This window comes from Phodopus roborovskii, unplaced genomic scaffold (genome assembly GCF_943737965.1).
Source record: "Phodopus roborovskii unplaced genomic scaffold, PHOROB, whole genome shotgun sequence".
NCBI lineage: Eukaryota > Metazoa > Chordata > Mammalia > Rodentia > Cricetidae > Phodopus > Phodopus roborovskii.
This window is the reverse complement of record NW_026126540.1, coordinates 27,516,800-27,527,675: the sequence shown is the minus strand read 5'-3', so window position 1 is coordinate 27,527,675 and position 10,876 is coordinate 27,516,800. Positions and strand designations below refer to the sequence as shown.

General features: G+C 47.9%; 1 protein-coding gene across 2 annotated transcripts; it reads right to left on the bottom strand.

Moving 5' to 3' along the window:
* Positions 1 to 617: 617 nt before the first annotated feature.
* On the bottom strand, positions 618 to 9,325 carry Mtmr11 (myotubularin related protein 11). Of its 2 annotated transcripts, none has more exons than XM_051198815.1 (17): positions 9,115 to 9,325; positions 8,701 to 8,806; positions 8,204 to 8,325; positions 7,795 to 7,855; positions 7,528 to 7,670; positions 7,036 to 7,114; positions 6,794 to 6,929; positions 6,488 to 6,575; positions 6,276 to 6,364; positions 6,064 to 6,188; positions 4,540 to 4,606; positions 4,124 to 4,194; positions 3,587 to 3,753; positions 3,145 to 3,318; positions 2,358 to 2,540; positions 1,706 to 1,999; positions 618 to 1,167 (listed from the first exon to the last, which is right to left on the bottom strand). In XM_051198815.1, exons 1-17 carry the CDS (start codon positions 9,178 to 9,180, stop codon positions 1,021 to 1,023), a joined length of 2,118 nt encoding a protein of 705 aa, XP_051054772.1. In that variant the 5' UTR covers positions 9,181 to 9,325; the 3' UTR covers positions 618 to 1,020. The 2 variants fall into 2 exon arrangements, with proteins under 2 accessions (XP_051054772.1, XP_051054773.1); XM_051198816.1 differs by having other exon boundaries at positions 8,701 to 8,791.
* Positions 9,326 to 10,876: the final 1,551 nt, after the last annotated feature.

Sequence of the window (10,876 nt, the reverse complement as noted above, 5' to 3'; positions counted from 1 at the left end):
GCGCCTGCTACCTCAGCCCACGACCCTCGTGCAGATTCGCCCTCGGCCCGCGAGGTAGTTTGTCCTCCCCAAAGGAAGAGCGCCACCAATCTGGGAAATCTGAGGCAGGATACCGCGGGTGTTGCTTAAAGATGCAACCTCCAGAACACTCTGGACTCAGCGGCATCGTACATTTTGTCCCTTCTTCTCCAATAGAAGGGATACAAAGAGAGCCTTTCTCCCGGGCGTGATGGCATCAATATATTAATCTCAGCACTTGGGGGACAGGGGCAGGCGGGTGAATCTCTGAATTCCAGGCTAGCCTGGTCTACAGAGCAAGTTCCAGGACAGCCAGGACCACACACAGAAACCCTGTCTTTCAAAAAACAAAAAAGAAGGTACTTCTTTCTCCATATTTCATGTGACTTCTGCTGAGCCCCGCCTGATTTGGGTCCTTTGTTTCCATATCAATAATATGGGTGCTTTTCTCTCAGTTCATACCCTCCCCCAACCACTTTGCTGAGATCCTCATTCAACACAAGAAACAATACCAGTAATGTGTAGAAACACTGTGCTTTAATGAAACCCTTAAATAGAAATACCACTACAAAAATACACAGTGGGAGGAGAGGGTGTCTTCCTTGTTCAACTCTTTCCCACAGAAGACTAAAACTGGATTTCAAAGCAGTGGTGAGGGGTTGAGAATGAGGTCTCTAGGATATCTTGTTAGAACTGACTAAAGTGTCTCCGATCTCCTGGTTTTGACAGTTTGACATCTAAAGGGCATGGAATTGCCTGGAAAAAGGAAACATTTCCAAGTGGTTCTGTTCTTATTCTCCCAGAGAAACAATAGCTCCAAGAGCCAAACAAGCCGGGGGATCAGAGGTTGGTAGCACCATGTCTGCTACAGGAACTCTCGCACTGAGTGAGCTCCTTTGTGGCTGGAATGTGAAAGCTATAGCACTGAGGTCAGATAATAAGAAAGATGGGCAGAACTCCCTCCACATTCCCCATGCCCTGACTTTGAGAATGCTAGCAGTTTCAGCGGATCTGAGAGAGGATGGTATTTGGATCTCTCTTCTTGCAGTGATTCTCAGGAGATACTCTTGGTGTCAATTTTTTTAATAGTTCCTGAAGACAAGAAAGCTCATCCTGGAGGCCAGAGATTGTGGGAGCTGAGGAGCCCATCTGGGGAGGAGGAAAAGAAGGGCACAAAGGTATATTGTTGCAAATCTAGCTTGCCCGCCCCTCCCCCCCCCCCTCCTCTCTGGCTTTCCTCTCTGGCTTTGTTCTTTCAAGGCAAGGTTTCTCTGTGCAGCTGTCCTGGAACTCATTTTGTAGGCCAGGCTGACCTCAAACTCACAGCAGTCCACCTGCCTCTGCTTCCCAAGTGCTAAGATCAGGGCATGCACCACCATCTTCCAGCTAGCTTTCTTGCCTTTTCTCTTCCAAGACATGGTTTCTCTGTGTAGCCTTGGGTGCCCTGGAACTCAGTTTGTAGACCAGGGTGGCCTGGCAAAGGAGGTAGTTTTAAGATCCTTGCTATTTCTAGAGTCTTAAACTGATCTTTCCTCTTCTGACTGTGCTCTAGATTCTGCATGATCCAAGTTTTCCCGCCACCTGTTATCCCAAGTGGACCCGGTCTGATAAACGGAGGGCACTCAGTTCCTCCAGCCCTTTGCCTTTCTAGCGCTTTCTCCCCCTCCAGTCTGTCTTCCCTTCTCACCTGGACCTCAGGCCTTGCCCTCAGGTAGCAGCGTCTCCAGAACCTGATCTGAGGTCCCAGGTAGCCAGGCAGAAGTAACCCAGGAGGTAAAGGGTTAGCTCCCCAGTGTGAAGGGAGCCCCCATTCCTGATCAGCCAGGCTTTCAGAGGATCTAGCAGGTCGAGAGAGCCAGTGAGAAGAGACTGCCAACAAGGAGGGACTGTCTTGCCAAGGACAGAGCTGATTCAGGGGTGTCAGGGCCCCTCTAGAGAACAGCCACACAGAACTGGGGGGCCCCGGAACCATGAAGCTTGCCTAAAAGAGAAAATGAAGTCAAGAGGCAACTGAGAAAACAAGCTTTCTGAAAAGGGAAGGGTATCCCACTACTACACACTCATGGTTCTGGTGACTGCAGCCCCAAGGCTCTGAGCTCACGGCTCACTAGGCTTTAGGGCTTTGGGCTTATTAGTTTGACTTTAGAGAAACTTGTAATATATGGACATGAAACAAGCAGACAAACAGAAATGAAGACAAATAGGACATGGGTTACAAGTGATAGCTGTAAAAAACAGTGGTTGCTTTCTCTGAGGAACTCAGATATCCTGTCCTTCTACATCTCATCTAGTAGTGTGAACCTAGGAAAGTCAAGGGAATTGAAGTGTAGGCATTTTACCTGTTGTCTAGGGAGCCAAGAATTTGGGCGATGCTCCGGATTGTAGCCAGGATTAAGGAACTGTGATATCTGTTCCTTGCTGTAGCGTAAATCCCAGTCCCAGACAGACAGCTGTAGGTTAACAGAGCTCCCAGCTAAGGACTGGGAGTACTCGGGGGTGTAAACTTGTGTATAGGAGTTGAACTAGACAGCAGAAGCAAGAAAAGGGATGGTTAGAGCTCAGGAAGTGGCTTGGCGGATAAAAGCACTTGCTGTGTGAGGGTGAGGAGAGGACATTGAATTTGAGTTCCCAGAACCATAGAGCTCAGGGTCAGCGACCTCAGTGCTTTCATGGGAAGAGGGGAGCAGACATAGGAGAATCCCTGGCAGCTCAGGGACCAGCCTGGAGGATGCAGCAGACAAGCAATAGGTGGAAGGTGAGGCCTGGCACCTGAGCTGTCCGCTGACCTCCACAGGGCTTCTGCTGCCCGCACACATCCACATTCACACACACAAACGTTTAAACAGGGAGGGTTAAACCTGTGTGTGTATGTGTGTGTGTGTGTGTGTCCGTGTTCATCCCACATCTAGAAACAAATTACGACCCTCTTATCTCCTATTTCAGGCATCACTCACATGTGGAACAAAAGTCTAATCTCAAGTGAGCTCCCCAACCCCTTCCACAAAACTCAGTTTTCATAAATCAGGACCAGATTTCAAAGTTTGAAATGCTGCAGGAAAAACATACATACATACATACATACATACATAAATAAATAAATAAATAAATAAATCTAGAGGTACTGACCTGCCCACTCTTCTTGCCACGCTCCCAGGGAGTGTTTCTCAGGAAAGTGAGGGTGTCAGGAACCCAGATACTGTCATGCAGAGCAAGAAGAAAAAACTCGGAGAATTCAAATTCAGCCGGAAACTGCTGGAGGAGCTGCCAGGCACAGTCAAGGAAGAGAGGAAACACCGGGGCCTAAAGCAGAAAGGAGAGGATGGAGAGTCTGCTGGGATACAAAGAAGGGGGAAACTAAATATGCGACCAGAGGACCAGGACACTAAGAGGTCAGAGATTAAAATAGGGATTGAGAGTGGGGGGGAGGGGGAGCCTGACTCATCTGAGTGTTCGGTCAGCCTTCAGCCTGTTCAGAGTAGGCTCATTTCCAGTGGGTTAGGCTGTATCGTTTTCTCACCCTCATTTCTTTAGTAATAACCACCAAAAAGACAGACCCTAAGTGTCTCACCTCCTCGCTGGCCCCAGCTTCCCCAAGCCTGGTCAGGAAGGGATGTCCAGCTGCCACCCACTCCCGTTGCACTAGTGACTGGAAACCAAACAGTGTCCGGGCTTCAGGGGCCAAAAGCAGCTGGACGAGTGAAGAGAGGAGGCCATTGAAATCGCGGTCACCACGCTCTGGGTGATGAAGAAGGGACAAAAAAGGGGGTCCAAGAAACTAGGACAGGAGGGAATGAGGAGAGGAAACACGGGAAGAGGAGGGGAGGGGCGTGGAAAGGACAACAGGATTGAAAGAGTACAGAGAAGTAAAGAGAAAACAAAGCTCAAATGATTGACCTGGTACACTTCACCTTCTAGAAACACCCAGTGTCACAGAGGAAGCAGAGCCACACTTCCCAAACCACCTTTAGAGTTGGGGACTGCGTAGCTCTGAAGGATGCTTGGTGCAAGTGCCTCCCATAGGCAGGAAGATGCTGGTATTTAAGGGTACAAGGAAGCTCTGTTGACATCCCCCATCCACACTATCCAATCACATGAAGGAACTCACCTTGAAGTACTACAGAACGAACCCGGGACGTCACTAATACTGAGATGTCACTGGCCTTTCGAAGACAAGCCCTGGACAGGCATGTGAGAAAGGGAGTAATAGATTGGCAGACTTCCAAACACCTGCTCTTTCTAAAAAAACAGCAATACAGTCTTCATGGGAAACCAAGGGGATGGATTTATGGACAGAAAGCCCAAGTCAAGAAAAGGCTGGAGAAGTTCAATTCAGTCTCACTAGTAGCCCTGGCTATCCTGGAACTCCCTAAGTAAATCTGGCTGAACTCTAACTCACAGACCTCCACCTGCCTCTGCCCTGTGCCTCCACCCCTGCATTTGAGTACTGAGACTAAAGGTGTGTGCTATTACATTGGGCTAAAAAGTTGGAATTATCAATCAAGATTAGAAATTTGGGCATACCTGACATAGTCCAACCATCGTGTTCCTTCCAAGGCCGAGAGCCACTTATCTTCAGCTACAGATGAATCTAGCAGAAGGAATCAAGAACAAAGAGATCAGGATCCAGGTCTGTGCCCTAACGGGTGAAGAAGTATGATAGGGTCAATATGTCATGCACTCCTTTAATCTTACCACTTGGAAGGCAGAGGCAGACAGATCTCTATGATATGGAGGCCAGCCTGGTCTACATAGTGAATTCTAGGACAACCAGGGCTATAATGTAAGACCCTATCTCAAAAAAAGCAAACCAAAATACGTAAAATGGTTTGGTAGTGGGAGCTGGAGAAATGGTGTGGTGGTAAGAGGACACATTGTTCTTTCAGATGACTAATGTGGGATGTCCTTCTGTATGCTGCAAATATGTGTTGCTTTTATTGGTTAATGAGTAAAGCTGTTTCAGCCAATGACTAAGCAGAGTAGGGCCAGGTGGGAAACCTGAACGGAGATAGAAAGAAAGCAGGGTCAGGAGACACCTTGTAGCCACAGGGGAGGCAAGATGCCAGGCCATCACCAGTAAGCCACAGCCGCAGATTAATAAAATGGGTTTAGTGAAATGGGTTAGTAAAAATGGGTTAATTTGTAAGAGAGAGAGCTAGCCAATAATAAACCTAAGTTATTGGCCAAATAATTATAAATATATATTAAGTCTCTAAGTGGTTATCTTATAAGTGGCTGTGGGGTCCTAGTGGGTAGAGAAAAACCAGCCAGGGGATCAGACAGAGTGCATGCAGATGACCTAAGTTTGACTCTCAGTACCCATGTCAGGTGGCTCATAGCCACCTGCAACTCCAGCTCTAGGTGATCCAACACCACAGGCACCCCCCCCAAGCACATGATATACAGATATGCACATGTACATTATATACATACATTAAATATAAATGGAGGCCTTGGTTTGATCCTCAGCATTTAAAAATGTTTTATGAGTATACAATATTATAAATAAAATTCATTGACACTTAAGATGGGTAGGGTGAATTTCATAAAGGTATTTATTTTGTTTTGTTTTGTTTTGAGACAGGGTCTGACAGCCCAGACTAGCCCTAAATTCATTATAGCAATCCTCTTAATTTTATTCCTCAAATGATGTAATTAGAGATGTGTGCCACTACACACATATTCAGCCAGGAAAGTGTTATTTTTAAAGTTGGGGAGCAGGGTGCGGTGGTAGTGCATGCCTTTAATCCCAGCACTCATAAGACAGAGACGGACAGATAAACCAGTGAGTTTGAGACCAGCCTGGTCTACATAGTGAGTTGCAGGTCAGCCAGGGCTACAGAGTGAGAATCTTATCTCAAAGAATAAAAAAATAAAGCAAAACAAATAGAAAAATAACAAAACAAAACTTTGGAGAAAACAGCTATTGGTAAAACTGTAAGAAATGAAAATGGGATGGAAAAGTAAAAAATCATTGAGCTAAAGGGTTATTTATAATATGTAAAATAGTAAACCAGGTTAGGGTTGAGGATCAAAGGTTATTCTCACCAGGCAGGCAAAGGGCCCTCAGCTTCAGGTGGGCAAGTTGAGTATCAGCAAGACTAGGCATCTCATCCATAGCATCTACCAAGACAACATCAGAGTGCCCCGCCTGGAGCATTGCTTCCACTGCTCTGAAGGGGAGGGAGGGAGGGAGTCAGGAATTAAAGCAAGGTATCTTCTCAGAATACCTAGCCCCTAGTCTCATTGCAACTCCTCACCTGGTGTCTTCTTTGTTAGGGTCACTGGCTACATAGAAGCCTCCACATCGGAGAAGGTCACTGCCGCCAGGGTGGTGCCAGGACAGGCGCTTCATATGGGTGAGAAGACGGTTATTGCAGAAGAACTACACTTAAGCTACCCTTGCCTCAACAATGACCTCACAGGAAGCCCTCCCATCCCTGGTCCCCTGACCCTCTAATCTCAGACTGACCGGTCCACGGCCCTGATGGAAGTGGGCAAATGCTCTTCTGACCTCACTGTCCAGAATTCGATTAGGGACCCAGAAGTAACCTGAGAGGCTGTAAAATGAAGAGTGATGTCACAGCTTGTCAGTGACCTCTGCTAATGGGAAGTTATTATGACAAGGAAGTTACTTTGGAAAGACCGTTCTAAGGGATCTCAGGCTTTAAAAGCAGAGTAACAGAGGCTGGAGTTCATGGGAAGTACTGGAACTGGAGTAAGGAACTCTGGAAAGACTTGGAGGGCAGCAGGAGTCAGGGGTGGATAGGGACATCACCTGGTAGCTATGTCGAACCTCTCATTGACTGAGCTAACCCTCCAGCCTCTGGCCCCCTGCTGCTTCCGCTCAGCTTCCCAGTCTTCTAAAGTCTCCAAGAGAGGAATAGGTGGTTTTCTGGAGCCAGAAACCTTGCCTGGAGTAGGAGTGAGACACAGAGGAAGAAGAAATATTTTATCCAACTGTCCCCTTCTGTCTCAGACTCTCTTCCCATTTCCTTGACCTAAAGCATCCTCACTTACCAGCTTGGCTCAGGGTTATTCCTCTATACTGCTGGGTTTGACTACTCTGAGCTCTGGCTTGAACGATGGCCATGGTTACCTGGGGAGGAGAGCATATCCCATCCTTATCCTCAGACTAAATAAGTAAAAAGAATGAAATAGAGCACGTGTTGCTCTACTGTCTTTTCCACAAATAGAGAGCAGAGTAGCTAACACAGGCCCTAGAGAAGGGGACTTCCACAAGTGGTAGGTGCTGGGGTCACAGAAACAAATCTAGAACCATGGATTGATTGATTAATTTGGGAGGGGGAGCTGAGGAATATTATCCAACTCTTCACATTTTTCAGAGGCAAAACTTAGTTACTGCTCATAACTGACAGAGCCAGACTACAGTTCTGGTCCCTCCCCTCATAAGACTCTCACTCCAGCCTTAGCAAATGAACGGAGATGCTGGAGCATGGAGAGGAACCTGGGTTCCCAAGGTGAGGGTTCTTCAAATGAAAGCGCTCTTACCTGAAAGGCCTGAGGCTCTAGCCTTCCGGTCTCAAAACCAACTCTAAGCAGGCGGAAGTCTCTGCCATGAATGAGGATCTCCTCTGGGATGAACTTAAGCTGGGACCCTGGACGGAGGAGCTGCACCCTTGACAAGCCACTCACTGAAGTCAAGAGTTAGAGTGAATAACCATGGGTCACTCTAGGGGGAGTCTCTCCAGTCCATCCTGACCCACACCACTTGCAGGGGGTGCTCTGACAGCCCTTTTGTCAAATCCTCAGACTTACCAGCCTCCAATCGCCCAATGTTGATCAAAGCAAAATCATATTCACTGCTCAGGGGAGTATCCTAAAGGGAGTACAAGACTGGTGCTGTAGACCTCCAACAGCCATCATTGTCCAACCATACTGCCTCCTACCTTCCCCTCCCCTCCCCTCCCCTCCCCAGTAGAAGGCAACTTCCCTAGAAAGAATTCCTCCTATCAACAACATATTCAAAAGACAACCCCTAATCCATGCTTGTCCAAATCCAGACTTCCTTTCCCAGTTCACTCTAGCTGTCCTTTTATTTGTTATGTGTTTTTGAAACAGTATGCTGTGTAGCCTAGGCTAGTCTGGAACGATCATGGTCTTCCCATCTCATCCTCCAGAGTATTGGCGTCACAGGTCTGTCTTTTCTATTTACTAACCATCGCACCTGATTTCGCTGCCATCCACAAGGTTGGAAGGTGACCCTAAAGTTAGTGCAGATCAGAGTTCCAGGTAGTTCCAGTTCTTGCCCTTTCCTCAGCCCTGGTGCCCATGCTAGGATCTTCTCCCCTAAAAGGGAAAAGGGGAAGCAAAATTCTAGCTGTTCCCAATGTTGCCACACATCTACATACCTACACCTCTTTCTAGAATGTAAGATAGAAGGGAAGTGATTTGCATTTTTAACCTCTAATAACTTAGTGCACAGAACATGGTACATAGTAGACACTCAATGGTCATGGACTAGTTAATAAGAAAGGGGCTAACCAAGGCAAGAAAGCAGAGGGACCATTGAGGTTTAAGCTCCCCACCAGCTCTGGGGAGACTGGAGAGCAAGCCTCAGGCAGAAACACTTTGAGGAAAGGAATACATAGCTATCAGTGTGAGAATATAAGAAGGTTGGGGTAGGAGGAATTCTGAAGGAGTCTTGAAAAGACAGATTATTACCTGGGAGGCAACCAGAGGCCAGACAACCGCCAAGCTGGTGACTGCCAAGCTGGTGACTGCTGGGCTCCGGCATCCTGCTGCCTGTGTCAGACTTTGGTCCAGAGAGCTGAGAAGGGGGAGGTTAATCTGGGACTTCCTAACTTCAGGATCTGGGAATTCTTCATCAGCTGCCTTTGGGGACCCACCCTGAGCCTCTCCCTCTCAGGGAAACTGAGACCAGTGACTACCAGGAGCTCAGGCCTGAGGCTGGCAGACAGGACAGGGTGGGGCTAGTTAATGGATAATGAGACAACTCAGGCAGAGCAAGCTCCAGGACAGTTGATTTAACAGATACACCCTTCTCTGGATCCTTTCCTTCCCTCTTAATTTCCACAGCATCCCCATTCACTGCGTCCTGCCCAGCTTTCTCCTTACCCCCATCTCTGGCTGCTCCTTCTGGGGGGCAATGTTGAACCTCTGGCCCCGGCCCCCCCACCACATTTCCCTGGCTCCATCCGGGAGTGGAGCAGCTAAGGGTGTGAGTCCTCAAAGATGCCCACTCTCTGAGGAGAGGTTAAATCCTAGAGGAGGGGAGAAAGAGGCCAGGGAGGACCCAGGGGAAACAGCGTTTGGGATGTGAAGAGCACAGTTCCAGGGGGAGGGGGTCCTTATTTGAAAGGTGTGTCCAGCCCAGACAGGGGAGGCTCTTTGGAAACTTCGGTGGCTCTAAAGAAGGCAGGCGAGATGCCCAGCCCCTTAAAGGAGAATACGCACAATTTTTTGGAAAGTAGAAAGGAAATGGAGGACCTTAAGAAAGATGGGAGAAATGGGGTACCTGGGGGATTCCCTTTACCCAACTCCACATTCTATTTTCTTTCTGTTCGTAAATATTAGAGGCTAGGGTTGGGGAGCAGTGATGCAGTTATTAAATGGAAACATTTTGGGCTAGTTCTTTGTACTGTTCAGTGAGAAATGAAACACTAGGAAACAGGTTGTTTTTGTTTGGTTTATTTATGAATTTTGTGATTATGTTCTTGTTTTGGTCTTTGATTTTCAACCTCTTCTGACAACCTAACAACAGGGGTTGAGAAGAAGGTGTAAAAATGGGAACAGGACCTTGTGTCCTTTTACTGAGAGCGTGACAGGCCGAGGGGCAAGTGGGCGGAAGTTTGTGCTTCGGGATGCAGACCTAGTACCGGTGTTTCGGCGAGCAAATCTCGGAGGGGGGGGGGGCAGTGTAGAAAGCCTAGGAAAGAGTCGTAGTATCTAACCCAGCCTTTACCCACAGCAAGCGCACCTCCCCGCTCCCGCCCCTGCCCAGGTACATGACTCCTCCTCTCCAACTCAGTCACCAGATCTGCTAATGAATGATTCATGTTCTGGACGTTGAAAGCCAGGGTTTGGAAACGTGCTTTCAGCTAGCCCAGGATCACATCTCCCTCCTCCTTCCCAGATGAACTCTAGAAGCAAAGATGGGGGTGGAGTCGTGAACAGAGGTGGGGGCGAAGGGCAGGCAACTTGAGGGCAGCAGTTTCGACACGGAAAAGACAGGAAATGAATACAAAATAGTTGTTAATGAGGTGCTGTTTTATTGTTTTTGAGTCTGTACAGAGGCAGCAATCCTTAGGTGGGGGCCGTGACATTCAATACTCCCTTCCCCACAGCACACACCCTTCCAGCCTCAGCTTCTAAGGTTCCCCATGTTGGCTGCAACTGTGTAAGTAGTGAAGCTAGCACGAGCGAGCGGAGTCAGTCTGGAGCAAACAGGTGTATGTACGTGCTAGCAAGGGGCCCACGAGCCTGACTGCAGGAGTCCAGATGGCTGCGAACCCCACTACCCCACCACATACCTCCATGTCTTGTGGAATAAAGTATGAACCGTAATAAGGAAGCAGCATACGAAGAGGTGTGCCCCGAAGGTTTAAAATCCCATGATCCTCTTTTTTTTTTTTTCTCCCCACTTTTCGAGAGCCTCAAGCTATTCTTTAATACCTAGAGGTAAGGGAATAGCAGACTACAGAGGAAGAAATGGTCAGAACTGGGAGAAATCAGAGAAATAAATTGGGTGATGTGGATCATCACCCAACCAGAAATGCAAAGGGGTAGCAACCGAGGGTTAGGTAACAGGAAGACTCCCCACCTACAGCACAAACCCAAACGTCCACTGGATGGAGAGGGCATAGGGAAGCAAAAAGCT

Bases quoted from the DNA above. Each gene is read 5' to 3' on its own strand.
- Mtmr11 (XM_051198815.1), bottom strand. From the start codon at position 9,180: ATGTGGTGGGGGGGCCGGGGCCAGAGGTTCAACATTGCCCCCCAGAAG. The intron at 8,807-9,114 runs GTAAGGAGAAAG...CCCCCTTCTCAG, and splicing joins AGGAGCAGCCAGAGATGGGG to CTCTCTGGACCAAAGTCTGA. The intron at 1,168-1,705 runs GTGAGAAGGGAA...CCTCCTCCCCAG, and splicing joins GGGCAAGGCCTGAGGTCCAG to ATGGGCTCCTCAGCTCCCAC.